Source organism: Neoarius graeffei, chromosome 15, assembly GCF_027579695.1.
Source record: "Neoarius graeffei isolate fNeoGra1 chromosome 15, fNeoGra1.pri, whole genome shotgun sequence".
NCBI lineage: Eukaryota > Metazoa > Chordata > Actinopteri > Siluriformes > Ariidae > Neoarius > Neoarius graeffei.
In genome coordinates this window covers 48,698,876-48,722,722 of record NC_083583.1, presented here as the reverse complement: position 1 = coordinate 48,722,722, position 23,847 = coordinate 48,698,876, and the positions used below count along the sequence as shown (strand labels likewise).

Here is a 23,847-nt window from a genome sequence, read left to right as displayed (position 1 = left end):
CAAAAACTTTCGGGCACAGCACAAGCGGGTAGATGAATGGAGAAGTGGATGACAAGAAAATTGTTTTTATAGTCTTTAAAGTACATTGGACATCATACATTGGACATCATGGTGTATTGTGCTGCTTATGGTTGCAATAATTCCAATGGGAAATGCCCTGGAGTAAGTTTTTTTGCATTCCCCAAGGACCCGAAGCTGAGGAAAGTGTGGGCTCACCTGCGCATGCGCAGTAGGCTTCGCGCATGCGCAGTAGGCTTGGTAGGACAACTTTAGAGAATAGACCCCGAAGCCGTTTGTTTTCAGGATAATGGCTGGCTGATGAAATTATTGGCTGGCTAGCTGACTCAGCCAAAACCTTAATGGCTGCTGCAGCCACCAAAATGTTTATGGCTACAAATGGCTGATACTGGACGTCACTGTGTGGCATATATCCGGGCGAACGGATCAAACAAATGGGGGGAATAAATAGCAAATTACCACAGGTCCCCTGGTCTCTTACTTCATTGTAAATATAAATCTAGCAAGATTGTAGTTCAATGCTAATAATAAGCTAATCTGGATTGTTCGAGGAAGGCATCTAGCTATCTACTCTCACTAGCAATGACCAGTGAAGGACTGGCAGCTATCTTACTATGATGAAAGTAGAGTGGTGGAGTACTTTTTTTTTATCAATCTCGAAGTATGTGAAACAAACAAACAAACAAACAAAAAATACCTTTACACTTTCCCTCAGCAGCGGCAAAGAATGCAGCCATCTCGTCGATATCGGAGTCGATTGATGCTCTGGGTGGGTTCCCGGGTTCCCCAGTGTATCGTGGTAACGGTGTGAGGGGCGGGAAGCCAGACAGGTAGTCACAACGGCAAGCTTGTGGTGGCTCTCTGTGCTGTGATATCAGTTCTAAATCTCTACAGTGTATGCCTATACGTCTCTATTGTGTTACTGCTAGTGTGTACAGTTGATCATGTTTGTGTCACTTTTCTTGTAGCTCATGATGTGGATAAACCCATTATTTGATGTACACAATTCTTAGTGGCTCAGCCAAATTTTATTAGATAGCGGCTCAAATTGGCTTACAAAATTATTGGCTGGCGGCGGCTCAAATTCTAAATGGCGGTTTTAGCGGCGCCTGGCGGCGGCTTCGGGGTCTATTAGAGAACACCTGTTGAAAAAACTTTGCACCTACCGTTTCCCACAAACTGTATTCGGACCATTTCACTGAGGATTCTTTCAACATTAATACTCAGGTACTGAGCGATATTAATTCATGAAACATGAAACAGGAAGTATAAGGATGAGAAAAAAAAAAAAAACAGTTTAAATCGGGAAGCTGCACACATTTGCACCAGGCTGCACAAATGTGCGCAGCTTCCCGATTTAAACTGTTTTTTTCTCATCCTTATACTTCATGTTTCATGAATTAATATCGCTATTTTTATTATCTTTTTTAAATTGGATCTGCGCGATTCAGCTGTGAAAAAGGCGGCATCCGCCGAAAGGTGCGCTGTTTGCATCCCTGCACGGAGGCCAGGGCAGGAATATTTTTGTTGATATGAGTGATCCGGTGCGATTTCGCGACCCCCCCTGTTGAAGACCTCTGCGCTAAGCGTCTGAAAGCCGAGGTAAGGATTAGTATTATAATTTTGGGTGTATCAATTATTGATTATCATAATTCTGACTCGTTTCGCCATTTTGAATGTTTTCATCTCGGACTCTGGAAGCATTGTGTCTCAATAAATCTCGAAAAATATCAGCAAAAAAAAAAACTAGCTTGCAACGGACTTTAGCTAGATCTATGATGAACTTTCAATGTATGATACAAAAATAATACTTCTTTCAACAGATCATTAGCCTTTGAGCAGAATTGTTTTTAACTTACCAGGAAGTGTTATCGAGCCGACCGCTTTCAGTTTCATGAGGGCTGAATGAACTCTCACTCTCAGAATCATCTGACCCGTCAGAGTAAAGACAAGATCCATGTTCATGTGAATTTCCAGCTATCGGTTCGAATTGATAGGGTCTAACTTCACATCTCTGTGAAACATCGGGAATGTCACTGTTGATGGTGTCCATTTCGGTAACCTGTTTACATTAGATTCCCAAGTGCTGGCTCCTTGGAAAGTTTTTGTTCCGTCACGGGTCACGTGACCACCTAGCTCATTAACGAATCCTTGTTTTACGCTGATGTATAAAAAAACTTGAATAATGTGATGATTTTCACATTTTTGACGCCCTGCAGTGATTTAGATGGCATTTCTTATGTCCTTTATACATAATTATGCCCAGGTAAAAATCCATGTCCCATGTCCTTTAAGGGAAACACCTGATGCTGATTTGAGTGCAATTAGCATGCGCATATAACAATGCTGTTTTCACAGAGACTTTGTGAAGTATTATCACTGTCACCGTTACATTGGTTTCTAGCCATGTTTATGACTCTGGTTAAATATTCTGCTTTGTGTTTTGCTTTCATTTGTTTTCATTTCATTTGCTTTCATTTGCTTTTCATTTTGTTACTCTGACCTTGCCTCACGTTTTGTTTTCGTAAATATCACACCCATTAATAAGCACTCTTCCTGCACTTAGATCCATCTACTGCTGCATACCTGACAGAATACTTCAGAAAGTTCCTGTGAAAACAGTGTCCTTATTGCACTCAAATCAGCATCAGGTGTTTCCCATAACAACTGGGTCCCAAGCGCACGCACAACGCACTCCAAGGGATCCCCGACAGAATACTTCACAAAGTTTCTGTGAAAACAGCGTCCTTATATGTGAGTGCTGATTGCACTCAAATCAGGTGTTTCCCATAACGACTGGGTCCCAAGTGTGCGCACAACGCGCTCCGAAGGATCCCCGAATGTAAATGTACTTTTTAAGTCTTGGCGAAGGTTAAGCGATGCCGAGCCGCTGTGTTGATGAGGCTCCCACGTGCATCGAGGACATGGATTTGAGACAAATACATCTCAAGAGGCTCGATGAAGATTAAGGTTCCCCCAGCTTCGGGAAGTATTCCCAAACCCATCTGCAAGTATTTGCCGCTTAGACTGCTGATGAAAACATCGCCAAGCATGCAATGAAATGTTGCGTGTTGATTTTAGCCACTCACAAGGTGGAAACGCACCAAAAAACAACTCAGGAAGCTCGGAGAACGTTCGCCATGCATCGCACGATTGGTGGCAATGCGACCGATTTTTCCATCGCCAAGTATTCGCAAATCGATCGTGAGCTGTAGAGTGGCCAAGGTCATAAAGTGTATTTACTGAAGATTATGACATAATAATGATATAAATGAAGGAGTTCTATCCAGTTGCTCCCTGTACAGGCCCATTCCTGTTGCCCAATTCCCCTCCAAAACCCCCACACACCTAACCACCCCACTCCCTCCCGTGCAAGGGCGACTGTGACCACATACCAGACGAGAATATAATAGATAATTTGGCCAGTAAATGGCAGGTATTATAGGAGTCATCTCCACTCGGAGGCATATGATTTAGAAAGACACTCTGGTAATAGCTTTGCAAATTCCCTTTGCCATTTCACAACGGCTCACCACACTGGAACTCGGGGGAAAGGTTAGAAAGTCAATGACTATCCCTCAAAACATCAATCTCCCTTTATTCTTCTCCCCACTCTTAAATACCAGACACGGCCAGAGAGCGCTGTTATGATTTGCCTCGCTCTTTCTCTCTCGCCAGGTCAGCAGTGGAAGAAGCTGCCCTCTGTAATGGCTGGAGATAGGCTTTGAGGTTTGCCGTATAATGGTTTCAGGTTAGCGTCCAGGTCAGCGAAATTGTTGTTGATCAGGAGAGAAGAAAACTTCAGAATCACTGCAAAGAACTCAAACCGAAACGAGCTCAGGTTCAAAAGTGTTTCTTACAAAGTGAAGATACAGTTATACAAGCTTTTAGCTCATCAAAGCACTTCAGTGCATAATGGAAGAGGGTTTATTTTAAAAGTGCGGGCTTCGAGCCCTGTCCTCTTTTTACATGATCTACGATGACTATCACATCAATTGCCAAAATTATACAAACTGTTAAAAAGCTTAAAAAAAAGAAAATGTGCTGAATATAACTGATGACATGAAAGAAAACCTATTACTGAATCCATTCATTTGACTTTGCAGTAAAATAGAGCAACATGTCTGAAACAGAGAATGGCCTCTTTAGGGCTTTGGAGGTCCACCAAGAATATTTGTGGTTACACTGAAGTTGGCACTCCTCGCCCTGAAAAAAAATGAATTAAGTATTATTATTTTTTTAAATTAAATTTAAATAAATAAATAACCTAGCTGCATAAAACCAACCCAGTCTCTGTCTTTCCATCTCTATATTTCTCTCCTCTTATCCCTCCCCCAAGTATCTTGTCCTTCAAAACATGTCTGCCGCTTATTACTCATCCTCACCCTGTAATTAGCCAAATGCAAATGATTGATTAGACCATCTTTCATTGTGTCAAAAACATATTTCCTCTTAACGACACAGGGCTGCCCTCGTACGTTATTAAGTCTGTCAAAACATCATTAGGTTTCAGAGTGATATGTTGCCGTGCCAAGCTCAGTTACAGAAAAAGGCTGGCATGAGGAGCTGAGAGGAAGGCCAACAGGCCAATATACCAGCCAATGGTTTGAATACAGCAGATATTATTCAGGTAACTGAGCAAGATTGTAAGTTATTAAATTCGTCTTCTTTTTTTCCTCCTTCTTCCTCTTATTATTATTATTATTATTATTATTATTCTTTTAACACTTTCTGAGAATGAATTCCAGCCAAACTCCTTAAAGTCCATGCAATCATACACCCATTCAAACTATGTATCAATCAAATCAATTAAATAATCTATTTTGGTTTTTGGTCAAGTTTAGACTTTGAGATTGTCCCACTTAAATATGTTGATTGAAAGTCTATCACAGGGATTATGAACTACAGTCCTCAGGATTCCCTTCCCTCAGGATGTACACCTTATCCAACTGATCAACTTCAACCCCAATTTCAAAAAACTTGGGACATTGTGTAAAACAAAAAACAGAATGCAATAATTTGCAAATCATGGAAACCCTATATTTCATTGGAAAAGTACAAAGACAACATATCAGATGTTAAAACTGAGAAATTGTATTGTTTGTTGAAAAATACATACTCATTTTCAATTTGATGTCAGCAACATGTTTCAGAAAAGGTGGGACAGGGACAACAAAAGACTGAAAAAGTTTTATAATGCTAAAAAAAAAACACTAATTAGGTTAATTGGCAACAGGTCAGTAACATGATTGGGTATAAAAAAGAGCATCCCAGGGAGGCGGAGTCTCTGAGAAGTAAAGATGGGGAGGGGTTCACCGCTCTGTGAAAGACTGCATGGGCAAACAGGGCAGCAACTTAACAATAACACTCCTCAATGTAAAATTGCAAAGAATTTGGAGATCACATCATCTATGGTACATAATATCATTACAAGATTCAGAGAATCTGGAGAAATCTCTGTATGCAAGAGACAAGGCTGAAAACTGACATTGGATGCCTGTGATGTTCAGGCCTTCAGGAGACACTGCATTAAAAGCAGACACGTGTCTGTAGTGGAAATCACTGTATGGGCTCAGGAACACTTCAGAAAGCCATCATCTACGAAAACTTCATTACTGCGTCCACAAATGCAAGTTAAAACCAGATATAAACAATATCCAGAAACACCATCGCCTTCTCTGGGCCCGAGCTCTTTTACGATGTACTGAGGTGAAGTGGAAAATTGTCCCAAGTTCTGAAGAATCAAAAGGAGAAATTCTTTTTAGAAATCATGGACACTACGTCCTCCAGGCTAAAGAGGAGAGGGACCATCTGACTTGTTATCAGTGCACAGTTCAAAAGCCAGCATCTGTGATATGAGGATGCATTAGTGCACATGACACGGGTAGCTTGTACAGGAAGGCATCATTAATGCTGAATGATATTTACACGTTTCAGAGCAATATGCTGCCATCCGGACAAGATCTTTTTCAGGGAAGGCCTTCCTTCTTTCAGCAAGACAATGCCAAACCACTTTCTGCACATATTAAAACTGCATGGCTCCGTAGTAAAAGAGTCCGGGTGCTAAACTGGCCTGCCTGCAGTCCAGACCTGTCTCCCATTTAAAACATTTGGCGCATTATGAAGCGCAAAATACGACAAAGGAGACCTCGAACTGTTGAGCAACTGAAATTGTATATCAGGCAAGAATGGGACAACATTTCTCTTTTAAAACTACAGCAACTAGTCTCCTTAAATGTTTACAGAGTGTTATTAAAAGTAGAGGTGATGCAACACAGTGGTAAACATGCCCCTGTCTAAACTTTTCTGAAACGTGTTGCTGACATCAAATTCAAAATGAGCATATATTTTTCAAAAAACAATAAAATTTCTCAGTTTCAACATTTGATATATTGTCTTTAATGAACTGGACCTGGTGTACTGAGGTTAAGATTAAAAAAAAAAAACAGCACTGCATTTGAAAACCCATGGTCTATCATTCCAACTGCCATCTGGTGGTTTCACATCAGGTTCACAGTCGACCAATCAACACAGGTGCACATGGCACACTTTTCTTCCCCCCCCCTTTCCTTCATTTTCCTTCATCGCACCCATTTCTTCCAGCACCTTGAAAGCACTGTGTATTTCCTTCAGGAAATTTAAATCTAGCTTTCTCCCGAGTTCAAATGCATTCACAATAAACAATGAATATGAGCAATTTTCACATTCCGCAGATGTATTTTAGACAATTTATTGAAGTACCTTTCATTCACATGGCACACACTGCAATGGTAATAACAAGCCACTCTCAAGTACAAATTGCCTTGATATCCAGCATTGTGCGGAATGTGATGTTTTTGAAGTGCCGTGAATAACATTTATGACCAAAAATAAGACAAGCGTCATGTGAAACCTAATGACAACATGACAATATGTCACTGAGAGACAGAACATCATATCCTAAGCCTGTCATTTTTGTACAAGTTATAAGATGACGTTTTGGAGGCAATCATGGCTAAATAATGCCCTGAGTCAGACACAATTTGTGGTAGCGACTCAAGAACTGTTCACACGTCACACCCTTGTATCACATTCATCCCGACTGATGTGAGAGAGGTGAAGCACTTTTGTGGTTGGCAAACCCGACAATTTCCACTTAGCCAAAAATCAATACCACTACAGAGGTTGGGACAATAACAAAGGGCTAATGTGACAGACCTGTCATTAAGAAGCTTCTCTCTGGACATGAGCTTCTGACTCCCTGACTCCATGTGCACTTCGAGCAGTCGCAGTACGCCTCTGTCTAAGCTCTTTCAGGTCTCTGCTTTATTAGGACGCGGACCAATTAACTGACCTTTTCTACATGAAGCCGCTTTTCAAAAATTTGAAACAAAATGCATACAAGGCAATTAGATGTCCGTCTCCATGACTTTCGCTAGATAAAGTGTGTATATTAATAATGGAAGGCTGGTCGGCGTCCACTGACACTGTACACAATTACACAATTGTGTTGCAAAACAGAACCGGGGATGAAAGTAATGCCGTTTTAAAAGCATTAGACAAGAAAGGATCTGAAGAAGCAGCCACGCTTGGCGTGACGTTTCCTAAATGCTAGCACTCTGGTTAATCAGGGCCTAACACTGAACAAAGCTGACAGCTTAAGTAGGGAAAAGTGACACCAAGCTAATCTCGTGCAGAATGCTGCTTTACATCAGCCATGCATAAATCCTTTAGAAAATAAACACAGTCACAATATTGTCCACTTTTAATAAATAGAAAATGAAGCGACTTGTAGTGTATATGAATATTATGTGCAGAGGTGGACAAAGTACCCAACTTCATTACTTAAGTCAAAGTACAGATCCCACTGGTCAAATGTTACTCCAATACAAGTGAAAGTTGTCCAGTCAAATTTTTACTTAAGTACTGAAGTACTTGCTTTTAAAAATACTTAAAGTGCCATTCCACCATTGGATGTATTCTTTGGCATAAAATACAATATATTTTGACAACATATATAAATGGTATCACTAGATAGAGAAATCTTTTAGCTTCAAAATGATATATCAAACATAATTTTTTGACAACGACAAGTATATTAATTTTGCGACCAAAGTCACCTACCCTTTTAATTTCCGCGCGTGATGTCATCGGCAGGTTCCCCTTCTTGTGTACCACGTGACGTGTGACGTGGCACATATTATCAGCAATGGCGAATAGAACGCGATAAAAATAATACCAATAAATCTAGCTAATACCAATAAATCTAGCTAACTGAAAGATTAACTCAAAATTTTTCGCAATTTTTTTGGCCCCCATATACGAGGAGAAATGACTCTCTCACTTTGGGGGTTTCCTGGTCTAAAAATAGACCGACACGTGGTACACAAGAAGGGGAACCTGCCGATGACATCACGTTTCACTACCGCGCGGAAATTAAAAGGGTACCATATTTATCCTAATAAACGCGCCCGGGCGCGATGCAAAACATGAAGGGGAAGCGTCAATTTCGACCCTTAAATGACAAAAATCGAACATGACAAAATCATCGGAATTTAAAACATTTATTTTGAAACACATGAAAATACAGTTATATGTCTAAAAAGTCAATTAAACAATGTCCAGCTCGCTTATAAGGATAACATTGGTAAGTAAACTATTTGTAGTGACGTCACAATTCACGTCATCGTCGATGTTTATGAGCTCACAAAACAAAATGTCGTCCTCAAAACGATCCTTCACCGCTAGTTTTAAGTTAAAGGTTGTAGAACTGGCAGAGCAGAAAGGCAAACACTTAGCTGCAAAAACATTTAATGTTCACCGTAAACGTGTACAAGAGTGGTGCAAACAAAAGGTACGTCTCCACCCGTATTGATATCCGCAGCAGAGTGAATGTACGTATTTTATACTGTCCATGTTTACTAACGCGATTTCCGGTAAAAAAAATCAGCGGTGAAATTGAACGTCTCTGTTGTGGTTTGTTGGATTTAAAGTTTGTTAAATGAAGAAAATGGTTGGTAAATACTATTCTAGCTCTGAAAATCGTGGAGGCGCGTCAAATAGGGAGGGCGCTTCTATAAGGATAAATACGGTAGGTGACTTTGGTCGCAAAATTAATATACTTGTCGTTGTCAAAAAATTATGTTTGATATATCATTTTGAAGCTAAAAGATTTCTCTGTCTAGTCATGTTGTCATAAAATATATTGTATTTTATGCCAAAGAATACATCCAATGGTGGAATGGCACTTTAAGTATTAAAAGTACATTTTCTGTCAACGCATCGTTGTATTATTGCCACAACGCTTACAAAACCTAACGCCGTTACCAAAGACAGAAATGTGAATTCACAAACTGAACGCATGCTGTGCCATCATGGTGGTTTAACGTTAAGCTAGCTAGTCAGTGAAACTCCACCTGACATGCTAGCAAACTCTTTTCAAACTCCAAATCATATTGGGTAGCTAATGCTACTAGAAAAGAAAGATTTCTACATTCTGTTTATTTAGCAAGGTTATGCTAAAACATATTTCTGAAAGGACTTCAGGTAAGTTAATGTTATTCATGTTAGCGTAACTCCGTTTTTACATGCTAACTAACAGTGTCCAAGTTAACTAGCTGTGTGTAAATGTTAGCCGTGGACAAGGCTACGGCAACTTGGCAGGAAAATCCATAGAAAGTAATTTGACTAACCAGACTGCATAGCTATTGCAACGTTATCGCTAGCTCTAAAAGTACAGACAGCTTCATTGCAAGCTTTGTCTTGGAATGAAACATTTATATACCTCATTATGCTTCTGCAGGCCAGACAGCGAGTTCTTGTAGGCCGTGATGTGGTTCATTTTCGGCAAACAAAGCAAACATTTAAAACAAAACGCATATTTAATCCTTTCAGAAAACTTAAACATGGGTTCTAGGTATGGCCATGCGTGTGCGCGCATTCCCCAGAAGAACCGCCTCCTTCCATTCTGCCATCGACTGATCGAGTTCAAATAATGCTGCTGAGAAATTGCTGAACTTGATTTTGTACAGTCTATGGACGTGACGTGACCCTAGTGATTACTGATAGTCTGTCTCAGTGTCACCTGTGAAAAAAACAATCACGTTTTAGAAAAGAAAAGAAAAAAAAACATCCACTTTCAAAGCTGCTTCATAGTAACGAGGACCTTGATAGAAATGTAGTGGAGTAAAAAGTACAATATTTGTCTTTCAAATGTAGTGAAGTTAAAGTCATAAGTTTCCAAAAAAAAAAAAAATACTCAAGTAAAGTACAGATACTCAATAAGTGTACTTAAGTACAGTACTCAAGTAAATGTACTTCATTACTGTCCACCTCTGATTATGTGTATCCCGAAATTAATAAAGGAATGTCCTAACTGTCTGTTCCTTATTACTATACAAGAAGCGTATTCAGCTTTTTTTTTTTTTGGTCTCCACATGCCCATTTTATTCTTGGATGGACCTAGGAATATTAATTATTCATTTCATGCTCCAAATTTCCATTAAACATCCAAAACTACCTTGTCAACCACAACAAAACCGCATCCAAGTGGAGTGGCTATCAACCCCGTGCTGTGATTCGTCTCTGGAAAGATACTATGGGACACGCCGAGCTCCACTGACCATCCCAACCGTGCTGCACTGAAGACGGGAGCCGTGCTCTGCTGACAAGGGATCAGGTGTGTTCCCTCAAATAAAATCACACTACATTGCCCTCAGCACTCAGATAACCCAATCTGCACCTGGAGCTGTGAGGAAAAGAGTGACCCTGCTTGGCCCAGCTACCTTAATGAGACACTGAGATTATTAAGACATATCAGTTTGTCTTATAATAAAAGTAAAGAAGAAAATAAAACACAACTGGGTGTGCTGTTATGAGAAAAATCATCAACGACAGGGTGGTTTGATGTGAACCTCCAATCTGATTATAGTATTTTCCAAAGCTGGTATGTTATGAATGGTTTTATTCTTCATATACCGCAGAATGACATTACAGGTATTTCAGAGACGCTCTTAGCCTGGGGAGCAGCTGCCTTGCTCAAGGACACTTCAGCCATTCTTACTGGTACAGGGAATCGAACCAGCAACCTTCTGGTCCTAAAGCTGCTTCTCGAACCATGAGGCTATGGCTTCCCATAGCACGTTGTCAATTCATGAAGTAATGACACAGCATCATTTTTATCTGTTTATAATTACATTTCACGTTGTGGAGACAGTTTAGTCCCTGTGACCACTTGCATTCTCGCAGCTCTAACCAGTCATGGCCCTCACACAGTTCATCATGTTTACAAGAACCCAGAAAGAGTGAAGTCCTCGATCCTCGCAGTGGAAAGCTTCCTGACTTTTCCAAAGTGCTGACACTGGAGACTCCTTCCATAAATGTTTAATTCTTGATTTCTCACATTCTTGTAAGCCTGTGATTTGCCTCCTGTCAGATCTGGTGTTCTCAAAAATGTATCAGTTGCTTCTGTCTAATCAGATTGGAGGCTTCGTGTGCTGTGGATTTGTGTGAAATATGAATAACATCTCTGCACCAAACTAATCAAATGATTGCTACATCCAGAGGCTATTCCTGGATATTATCGAACAGGGTATTAAGATTTTATACAACAAATAAAGCTTGCTAATGGAAATTCCCAGTTGAAACACTTATTATAATGTTCGAACAATATTGTCATGTGGAAGACCCCGCTTAAAGGGGCTGGCTCACCTGTCCCAGAATCCAATTCATAGTTTTTGTTTATGCATTTTGGAAGCATGTAACCGCTAGTCTGTTAGCTCTTTGTGCAGAAACTCCTCTCCAAACTCACTGTTAGTGATCCCTTTGAAACTATTTTGACACTTTCAATGCTGGGATAAATGAGGAACTGGGAGGCAGTCTCCACAATACAGACGCGCTTTATTATTTCTACTACAGCAGCGCCTACAGTTATCGACAGTCCATAATTATCGACACCTTGGCAGATTTATCAATAAAAAACAAATTTTACAAAGGTGACTTTCAGTTACAATAGTTATTACTGGTTAATCAACCAACCAGAAGCTCACACTTTGATCTTGTCGTCTGATGACGCGGCTCGTTATCTGAGATGGACGTTTTTTAACACGATCAGCAATTTGAGGAAAACCCGGATGTTATCATCGCAGGAAAGCATGGTGGAAAGATCATGGACAGGTTTTTACTGATCAAATTCACCGATATTTCATGATCTCCTTGTCGAAACCTACTTTATTTCTTACTCTTTCACGTGACCGTTGCCATTTTGTACTGTATCTAAACATGCGTTTGAGAAGTCACGTGAGGTGTTGATAATAGTGATCACTTTCACCGGTGTCGACACCCTGTGGAATTAAGTGACATTTAGAACTGTTATGGATCGATCTTTGTGCAACATTGTTGAAGTAAATGAAGTACTTTGGAAAAAAAAGTGCTGTGATTTATAATAATTTTTTCTGATTCATAACAGATTGCAGCTTATAGAGTATTTGGAATCCGACTACAAGAAATAGAATTAGACCAGAATTAAATTCCAAGCATATAAAAAATTTAGTGCTGTCAAAAATGTCGCGTTATTAACGCGTTAACTTGACTCAATTTTAATGGCGATAATTTTTTTATCGCGAGATTAACGCTCTGTGACATGATGCCACGCCCCGCACAGCCAGAGTCCTCTGCCCTCCCCCGAAGAGCCACGGTGCTCGGCTTAGGTTTTGTTTTCCCATTGGCGGCTCCAGCCCCACTTTGCAGTGGCTGTGACAAGACGTGTTATGCTCTGCAATAAAAAAAAAAAAAAAACATTGGTACAACCAGTGTTCGAACTATGCCGATATTTTCGGGGGGGTCCCTTTTTTTCCCTTGGGGGGGTGCTTGCGCTTGTCTCAGAGCGCGGATCTCCATCGCGCGCTCACTTCGGATATGCAAATGCTTCCCGTTACACACGATTGCTATGTCAATAAACATCATTTTGCCAATATTTTAGAGACCCCCCAACATTTCCCAAATCATGTTTTCAAGGGATCTCGGATCCCCCGAGTACCCCCGTAGTTCGAACAGTGAGCAAGCCCATTCACTTTTTTATGCTGATAAGAGAATTACAATGGTTTTTCATGTGACAAAAATGTGCGATTAAATTGCGATTAATCGCGAGTTAACTATGACAGTCGCGACATTAATCGCGATTAAATATTTTAATCGCTTGACAGCACTAAAAAAATTACATGCTGGAAATATTCAGATTTTTTGCAGTTTGTTGTAAATATCTACCACATATTACAATATCAGCAGACATTGTATTTTTTGGTTCGAGGAATGACATGTGACCTTTGACCTGGATTTTCATGCGGTTACAATATCAATTCCCTGTTGACATTTATTGGTAAACAACAAAACTAGAAATTAATACAAACAACAACAAATGATTAACAAAATGTGATCTACAAAAATACTTAGAAAGTGGGTAGAAAGTGGAACAAAAAGATTTTCTGACAGGTTAAACATTATCAGTTCATTTGTTTACAAACATTAGAATTACTTCCTCATTTACGTACTAAGTATATGTATTAGTGCTGTCGAGCGATTAAAATATTTAATCGCGATTAATGTCGTGACTGTCATAGTTAACAACGCGATTAATCGCAATTTAATCGCACATTTTTGTCACATGAAAAACCATTGTAATTCTCTTATCAGCATAAAAAAGTGAATGGGTTTGCTTTGTACCAATGTTTTTTTTTTTATTGCAGAGCATAACACGTCTTGCCACAGCCACTGCAAAGTCGGGCTGGAGCCGCCGATGGGAAAACGAAACCTAAGCCGAGCACCGTGGCTCTTCGTCCCGAGGCGCGGGGCTAGCGCGCCCTGCCCGCGCTGGTTCTTTGGGGGGAGGGCAGAGGACTCTGGCTGTGCGGGGCGTGGCATTACAGTCTAGCTGCTATCGTTTTTCTAAGCAAAGTCTCTGTTCCAAGTTCCTGGCAGTTTCAAAAGCTTATGAAAAACCTACATCATGTCACAGAGCGTTAATCTCGCGATAAAAAAATTATCGCCGTTAAAATTGAGTCAAGTTAACGCGATAATAACGCGACATTTTTGACAGCACTAATATGTATACTTCCTCATTTACGTACTAAGTATACTATTTTCTTATTGTATTACTTCCTCATTTATGTACTAAGTATACTATTTGTACTAAGTATATGTATATACTGCGAGTTGGCCTAGTGGTTAGCGTGTCCGCCTCTCGATCAGGAGTTCTACTCACCGTTAGGTCATACCAAAGACCATCATAAAAATGGTACCTACTGCTGTCTGGCAAGGCATGCTGCAATATAGATGCGAGTGGGGAGTCAAGCTCTTAGTTCCCAGAGGACCAACCCCCCCACACACACTGTAACCCTAGCTATGTGATAGGCGAGAGGCCAAAGGCTATGGAAACTGAGATCGGTGCTGCCACATGGCGTGGGAAGGACTTTGATAAATATAAGTATTTTTTTTTTTTAACTGTGTTTTGTGAACTTAATGCCGATTATTATTATTATTATTTTATATAAATAATCATCTGGATGTCTAACTGTGGACAAAGGTGTCGATAATTGTGGAACGGTGTCACATGATCTGATACGCTAAGTAATTGGGAATCAACTCATTTTTTTTCCAGTGGAAGTTTGAGTAATTATTCATGTACAATTTATGTATTGAAAGTATTTTCTACTTTTGCGATAACCAAAAGATCATTAAAGTGTTGATAACTGTAGCCACCGCCGCTCTGTTTTTCACTTTTCAGTGCCTGCTGACACACACACACACACACACACACACACACACCGCTCTCTCGCTCATTACTGGCCATGTGAAAGGCACACAGAGACAACCAGTAATTAACAGACAGCCAGTAATTAGACACAGGTGTAGCTCGTCACATGTTACCTGCTGGTTCAACCTGACTCCTTACCATTCACAGTTGACGCTTGACTCCGCCCTCGCTGCCACACCTATCTTGAACTTTTTCTTCATCTATGCGCCATATGTGGGAGCTTTGAACAAAATATGCTTTATCTTTGCTTTCCCTCGTGTTCTAGTCCATTCCAATTATATAACCATGCGAGAACGGAATGGATCAGTCCAGAAAATTTAAATTATAGATATCTTCAATTTCACATTAGAATTTAAGACCTATGGCGCCACTGAATTGTTGCAGATTGTTTGTAGAATATCGCAAGCACCGAAAATGGTGACTCACTCTATGGCATAGAGGATTCTGATCAGGGTCCCATTAATGGTTGCCACAGCGGATCTGTTCCACATATTTGATTTGGCGTAGGTTTTACACCAGGTCCTCTTCCTGAAGCAACCCTCCCCAATCTATCCAGGCTTGGGACCAGCACTAAGCATGTACTGGCTTGTACAACCCCAGTGGCTGGGAGAACATGCAAACTCCACACAGAAAGGCCCCCCATTGGCCGTGAGGTTCAAACCCAGAACCTTCTTGCTGTGAGGCGACAGTGTTAACCACTACACTACTGTGCTGAATCTATTTATTTATGTCTTACAAAGAATTGCCACTGGAGCTGGAGACTCCTTCCATAAATGTGAACTAAACATGTCCTTATAAAAAGCTTCACCATAACAATTATATGTTTCTTTGTTAAAGAACACATTTTTTAAATCAGTTTGATTATTAGGCTGGTTGGTGTTACGACTGAAAGGGTAATGTAAGTATGATAATGGTGCAGTGGTTAGCAATGTTGCTGCACAGTGAAAAGGTTCCAGGTTCGAACCTCACAGCTGACAGAGGCTTTTATGTGCGGAGTTTGCATGTTGTCTACGTGGGTTTCCTCCGGGTGCTCTGGTTTCCCCCACAGTCCAAAGACATGCAGGTTAGGTCAAATACTCAGTCAGCAGGGTCGTACAAGCCAGTGGATACTTAGTGCCGGTCCCAAGCCTGGATAGATTGGGGAGGGCTGTGTCAGGAAAAGCATCAAATATGTGGAACTAATCTGCTTTAGCGGCCGCTAGTGGGTGGGAGCAGCCGGAAGAAAAAAAAAGTGTATGAGTATTAGTGTATTAATAAAACCGTATGATTTTATTTACAGCTGTGCTGTAAGGGAAGCTTAATCAATATCTCCTGGCCAATCAGATTCAAGAATTCAACAGCTCTTAGGCCACACCAATTTAATTAGTTGGTTCTCGGATTTTTTCAGGAAAAATATGAAGCGAACGGGCGAAATAAAAATAAAATTAAAAAATGCTCTGATGGTAAAATTAGCGGTGGAAATAGACCAAACAATACAGGCAAACCAGTAAACAGAATTTCAACACACCTGTCAAAGATTTTACGCTTCTGTTCGCTGAATATGCTAACAATCACAAACACAGGCTTTGCAGGACTCCCCTCCACAGGCAGGTTTCTTCCACAAGTCTTTATCGAAAGTGAGAGGAGCGATTTGATTGGTTTTCGACGTCACGTGACCTCACGTCACGTGACCTTTTCTGTTGGCGGGAGTTTGATTTTGATTTTTTTTTTTAATTTTGCATTTTCTTCAAGCGGCGATTCCAAGAACCAACTAATTAAATTGGTGTGGCCTTATAGTAGAACATCTTAAAAACCTAACATGAGCTTTAAAATAATTAAAACTGATGTATTCATCTGCTTTCACATCTGAGCAATAAGAAGAAGAAGAGGAGTAGCGTCACAAAACAAACATGCTTGAGTGTTTTAACCTTAGGGCAGGAGAACGACATTTTCCTTGGTTACTGTGAAACATAACGGGATTTATATAATATTCACAGGCTTCTACGCCTTCTCTCAGCCAGCCGACAAGCACAAACATGAATAAAGTGTATTCAAGAGTGCAGTGGGAAATAAAAATGATTTGAAAAGGCCAAGCAGACCATGAAGCCTTCGTGTAAATTCCAAAAGTCAGAGATCTGGGGAGTGCAGTGAAAGGAACCGATTTCCTCTCCTGCTCTTATCATTCATTTACCACACAGGCAACGTTTTCTCCTGTCAAACTCGGACTGGTGTCAGTGCTTCCTCCGGTCACCTGATCACAGTGTTACACTGACATTCAAGGAGCCAACACTGACTCGTTTCCAGAGATACAAACATCAGTTTGTCTTTTGAGCTCTTATCTCTGCACCCTGTTCTCAGACAGCAACAGTTCAATGGCAGGGCATGGAACTGTAGGACACTTCACACAGGACATGTTGATGCTCCCTGAGAGTGCCTGGGACACAGGGAGCTTGTCATGCGTGATTCCCGGGAGAGAGCAGCCCGAGTGCGGCTCCGTAGTCCCCTCTTGCTCACTCCTGCAGTATTTGTCCTCATCTGCGCTGTGCTTCCTGCTGCAAGGCACCATGTGCCACTTGAGTGACTCATTATCATTTTACAAACACAACATGAGGCACGAAACCTGGTTAAAACAAAAAAAATTCTAATAACAATAATTGCATCCTGAATCTTATAAGGTCTGTGGCCATTATGCTCCTCAGCCTTGGTGGTGAAGAAGTGAACTTTAGTGCTTTCACGTGTCGCTGTTTAAGCCGATAAATCAAGCTCTTGAGGAATACAGTCAAAGGCATCTGTATTGAGGTATTGAGAGAAGCCTTCACCTCAGATAGCTGCTGGGTTTCTATTTTGTTCGGTTATGCCTTCTGCAAATCCTAAGAGCTTTACACATTCTTCTGGCTTCTTCTTTAACTTCCGCCTGATCCTTTCGAATATCACAACCGACTGAGAAGCCCCTACACTAATTGGTACAGCCAAAAAAAAAAAAGAAAATAAGAAACTACTCCCTATTTGTCTAATGCCAGACTGACTCCGCTGAGGAAAATGAAATGAACCATCACAAGATTCCAGATTCAGGAAACAAACTATTTTAAACACACACACACACACAAAAGAAGATCATCAAGGGAGCCCAACATAACACTGCTTACGATTCAGATACTGAGCTCAATAGATAAATTATACCGCAGCATGCTAGTGGGACAGAATAAGAGCCATCTGCACTATTATCATCGCTAAAAATTTTAACTCCTACCAAGAACACTCAAGGACCGAAAGCCTTCTATCTGAAGAAACATTGCTGCTTGTTCATTCCAACAATGGAAGAAATGCACGCACAAGCGCCGAACATTCATCCCGGGCATTCAGTGTCATATGAGTTTCAAATGATCTCTTCTAAATAATACATTTCATGTCATTTTAATGCATCTCATACAACCGAACATGCTCAGTAGAAACACCGTCTTCAGTTTGCAACACACTGGCTGCTTTTACTTATTGGCTTTCTTCTATTCACCCTGAGCAGCATAATGGGATCAATAGCATTTCCAATTTCATTAGACGCTTGCTAAAGTCACGACTTTGTTAGATTGGCTGGGTATGAATCGACTGTACGGTTATTATCTAGTAATTGGGAGGAAATTTCATACACTGATATTATATTTCCTGGCAAGATGTACAGCTTTCATATCTAGCTAATTATGCCAAAGTAACAGTATGACGAGACGCTATCACTTTTCTCACGACATGACATACTATCCCATCATTTTGATCTTGACCCATTCTTTCTTCCTTTTTTTAAATATCATTTGACTTCTGTTTTAGTATAAAATATGAATTCATCTCACTTTCAACCTGCTGAATTTCCAGAGGCTGTTTTGCACCTCTTGCACTCCAGGCACGAATGAATTTCATCGCAATAATAGTTTTGTCGTGATGGCTGATTCACTCCTTCAGTATAAAACCACTGTCGAGAGGTAACTGAATATGAAGATGAATAAGTTATTCCGAACAAACAGATAATGTGTTTGTTGATTTGTTTGCTCGAGTGTTTTTATTTTTTTAGGCGCCAGAAAGTTTCACACCTGAATCAAGCCACTTTGGATGAGACCAAACTGTACTGGGATCCCATGCAATACAAGGTGGTTTTTACTTTAATGTTGGTGAGCGGTCAGATATCAAGCTCATGGGACAAAGATCACATACATTAACAAACTTGAGTTGACGTGAACGCTGTGTGACGCATTTATAGTGTTCATTCATTCATTCATTTCATCCTTAGTAACTGTCTGGTCAAGATCATAGTGGTTTAAGGGCGTATTCACACCTACGTTGTTTGGTCCGGACCAAACGACTAAACGAACCAAATTTCCCTTGGTCCGGACCTTTTGGGTTGGTCTGAATACAAACCACCGAACTCTGGTCCGGACCAAACAAGCGGACCGAGACCGAGCTGCAAGGTCGGACTCGGTCCGGACCAAAGGAACTCTGGTGCGGACCTTTTGGAGGTGTGAAAGCAGACCGGACCTAATTTGACAGTTTTGCTTTTTTGTACCTCGGGAGCTTCCGTCGTTTGTCGAGCATTATGGGAAACAGAGTCTTGACACTCCACCACAAAGTGCAAACACTGTTTCGGTTGTCAAGGGAACCTTACAACAGTTGTTCAGTCATTCAGACCAGTGGTAGGCTAGACTACAGAGTACAAAAAATGAGTAGGGGCAAACGTGGGCCGAGGAAGAAACGCGTACCCTTGTGGATATATGGGCAGATGTCCACATATCTGAGCTTTTGGAGAGAACACACAAAAATGCCGACGTGTTTGCTGTATTCAGTGAGAAAATGAAGGAGAAGGGGTTCACGCGCTCCCCAGAACAATGTCGGCTAAAAGTGAAGAAACTCCGTCAGACCTACATTAAAATCAGGGACATTCTTTCAAAAAGTGGCGGTACTAGCGACGCAAAAAAGAAATTCATCTATTACGATGGATAAGGTGAATATCCCGACACATACCTCCTCCGTCTTGTGTGAAGAGCCAGAACTGTCACAACATGATGTGCGCTCATCAGCGCTATCCTCCGTAGCCGCCTTGCCCTTTGAAGTCGTCGTTGATAAATCACTTGTACAACAGCATAGTAATCGCACAATTGTGAAAACAGTAAAAACTGGAAAAAACGTATAGCTTTGATGACATTAAAAAGAATAACAGCACGGAAAGCCTCCATGACTACTTTTGAACTTAACGCTTTGTGCGTGTGTCATCTCTGACCAATAGCTGAACGACCTCAGGGCGCGTGGCTTTGTTGACAGATTTTGGTCCGCTTACTAAAATGTACAGTGTGAAAGCGAACCGCACCAAAATGAAAAAAAAACAAAACAAAAACATTTGGTTCGGACCAAAGCAAGTGAACTATCGAACTATCCTGGTCTGAATACACCCTAAATTAGGCTACTGGTTTGTTTATATTTTAGGAAACAGCACTCAATTGAGAAAATAGTGTGGGTGGGTGCAAACAAAAATAATAACTGGGCAAACAAGAATTTACAAAGTCCCACACGCATTGATTGATGCAGCTAAGCTTGAGAAACACACAGATCATGCTAACTTGGCTAACTATCTCTTCCCCCCGACCCCCAGTGTTAGTGTTTTCAAGGAGAATGTGGTATGGTTCATACTTAGTTAAAGAAATACCTTGTGGGATAGGCCATGTCCAATTTGCGATTAAATCGAAATACAGACACAGACATGAATATTTGCAGCACTAGCTGATAAAGATCCAATCCTTCACCACATGCATTAGTATCCCCCGTTTTACATTTGTCCCAAAAAACAGCAAATCATTGCTTGGATTACGAAATTGCTGAAGTGCTGTGCCCTGAACACCACAATCTGCCTTTGGAAGCTAAGCCTTCTTAATCAGATCAGTGGTATTTTTACTCTTAATACTTTTTGTATCGATGTTCTCTGATTCTGCAGTAAACAGCCTGCCTCCTTGTCACGTTAAAATAATTGCAAAGCTCTCCAAATCGAGCAACTGCAGTATTCTGAGCTCTCCAAACACTGCCTCCCTCGAGGATTGATAGCATCCAACTGCCATTAATATTCAAGGTGAAGTCCCTCCAAGCCTTATGCCGACCCTGTCCACATGATCACGACTCACACAGCTCTCTACTGCTCCCCCACTCTCGTGTTTTTACATACCCATCCTGGTTCACTATTCACACTCATTTTGCCTTCCCTCCCGCCAACGTTCATCAGCTTTCGTTCACTATAAATAAACACTCATGTCTTGATTCTCTGTTGATGCACTGTACAACCTTTTATCATTTATTTTTGTCCCACTGGGATGCAAAAGGCTACATGGCAAAATGTGTCTACCATTTGCACGTGTTAGTCTTTCCTTGGTAAGCACATATCTTGGCATGGTCTCTCTGCTGCAAATTTAAAGAATTCAGATGAGCCAAGTAGTTGACTCCAAACTTACTGGCACACTCCATGAAAATGAGCAAAAATGACTTTTTTTCCTCTTTCTTTCTGGGCGGCACAGTGGTGTAGTGATTAGCACTGTCGCCTCACAGCAAGAAGGTTCTGGGTTTGAGTCCAGTGGCCGATGGGGGCCTTTCTGTGTGGAGTTTGCATGTTCTTCCCATGTCTGTGTGGGTTTCCTCCGGGTGCTCTGGTTTCCCCCACAGTCTAAAGACATGCAGGTTAGGCTAATTGGTGGCTCTAAATTGACCGTAGGTGTGAATAGTTGTTTGTATCTATGTGTCAGCCCTGTGATGACCTGGTGACATGTCCAGGGTGTACCCCGCCTGTCACCCATAGTCAGCTGGGATAGGCTCCAGCTTGCCCGTGACCCTGCACAGGATAAGCAGTGAAGGATGGATGGATTTTTTCCTTTCTTTTTGGTTGGCAGTCAATTATACCATCAAAGGAGTTTGATTGCATGCAAAGACAAACCCACTGCAATATGCAAATAGGCTGTAAATTAATCTCTCAGCAAGACTATGACTCCTAAGATGCACCTAAATCAAGACAGAAATGGTTGTGGGGACACAGTTTCTGGACTTGAACCTTGTTTGAACTTGACCTATGGTCAGAATTGAAGAAGACAGTCCACATGGCCAAACATAAGAATATTCCATCCATTATCTGTAGCCACTTATCCCGTGCAGGGTCACAGGCAAGCTGGAGACTATCCCAGCTAACTATGGACGAGAGGCGGGGTACACCCTGGACAAGTTGCCAGGCCATTGCAGGGCTCATAAGAATATTCAGCATGTTGAAATTGAAGATACTTGTTGTGTGAATACTGCAAGTATCCTTTAGCCTTTAGAGGCTCAGCAATATTGGCAACATGGTGGTGTAGTGGTTAGCGCTGTTGCCTCACAGCAAGAAGGTTCTGGGTTTGAGCCCAGTGACCGACGAGGGCTTTTCTGTGTGGAGTTTGCATGTTCTCTTCATGTGAGTTTCTTCCGGGTGCTCTGGTTTCCCCCACAATCCAAAGACATGCAGTTAAGTTAACTGGCTACTCTAAATTGCCCATAGGTGTGAATATCTGAGCACGAGTAGTATGGTGGCTGCCAGTGGTCCCTTTGTATGCCTTTGACTCGGCTGTGTTGAGTTGTGTCCTTTGTTATTCAGTTGTAAGAAAGGATGATTCCAGCACTATTGAACTCATGGAAATAACGCTATATAGGTCAGTATTTTCTCTTAGGAAAGCTTCTAAAGTGAGCCATGGCTTGGACAAGGGGCAACTACCACAAAACCACTCTTGCTTGTGTAATTGTAATCACTTTTTCACAATGGACCAGCAGGGGGCGGCACAGCGGTGTAGTGGTTAGCGCTGTCGCCTCACATCAAGAAGGTCCAGGTTCAAGCCCCGTGGCCGGCGAGGGCCTTTCTGTGTGGTGTTTGCATGTTCTCCCCGTGTCCGCGTGGGTTTCCTCCGGGTGCTCCGGTTTCCCCCACAGTCCAAAGACATGCAGGTTAGGTTAACTGGTGACTCTAAATTGACCGTAGGTGTGAATGTGAGTGTGAATGGTTGACTGTGTCTATGTGTTAACTCTGTCGCCTTTTGCCCATAGTCAGCTGGGATAGGCTCCAGCTTGCCTGCGACCCTGCAGAATAGGATAAAGCGGCTAGAGATGAGATGAGACGATGGCCCAGCATTCTGGTTTCCAACAGTTTGCATAGCTGCCCATGCTAACTTCGGTGTCAATGGTGAGTTATCAATGACGCAATTCTGGTGTGACTAAGTGACAAGGGGGAAAAAAAAACACACCCAACATGATTCTGCAGTGCTGGACTGTACCTGGTCACAGTGTTACAGAAAGCAAGGGAAAGTGACTCCAGGAAGTATAATCCATGGAAAACCAGTAAGTTAAGGTTCAAAATCATACCTACAATTAGAAGGGCACTTGGTAGAGTGCATACCTCCACCAAGTCACATATCAATATCAAAATCAAATCACTTGAACCTAGGAAAATACTAAAGCTGTCCACCAAATGTCATCCAAATCCGTTTGCTACTTTTTGAGTTATGTTAGGAACAGACAAACAATCCTGGATCCGCATATACGTATATCTGGATTTGCATTAAAATCTAATAAATTATTCCTTGGCCCATGGCTCACCTTTCCTCAAAATTTCATCAAAATCTGTTCACTGCTTTTTGAGTTATGTTGGGAACGGAGAAACAAACAGAGGTGAAAACATCACCTTCTCCAATCAAGTTGGCGAGGTAACAAACAAGACTTTGTGACAAGAAAAAAAAAAGAACATGACGGTATATAATGACAAACCAATCAAGGACCAAATCACTGAGAACAGGTGCACACATTTGGTAACAGACCAAGGACAGCATGGAGACAGGACCAAAAAACACAGGTACAGTACATGGTAAATAAACAAAAGCATATGGAATCAACTCAAAAGAAAACATGAGAGCAGCACTTTGTCACCTTTTGACTTGTGCTATGGCCTGAAAGAGGGAATTTCTGGCAGTAATTTTAATGGTGTTACTTTCTATTTTGCTTGTGGCTGGATCAGAAATGGCATGTTATTCGGA

The 23,847-nt window shown here is 41.2% G+C and overlaps 1 protein-coding gene across 5 annotated transcripts in view; it reads right to left on the bottom strand.

Annotated features, from left to right (window-relative positions):
- nlgn1 (neuroligin 1) overlaps window positions 1-23,847 on the bottom strand; it is a 476,122-nt gene that overhangs the window by 407,184 nt on the left and 45,091 nt on the right. The window contains exon 2 of one of the 5 annotated variants that reach the window (XM_060941544.1): window positions 12,225-12,231. The exons of the other annotated variants lie outside the window; for them this stretch is intronic. Within the exon in view, the coding sequence (XP_060797527.1) occupies window positions 12,225-12,231 (7 nt within the window). The remainder of the gene's footprint in view (window positions 1-12,224; window positions 12,232-23,847) is intronic. 5 annotated transcript variants of the gene reach the window in all.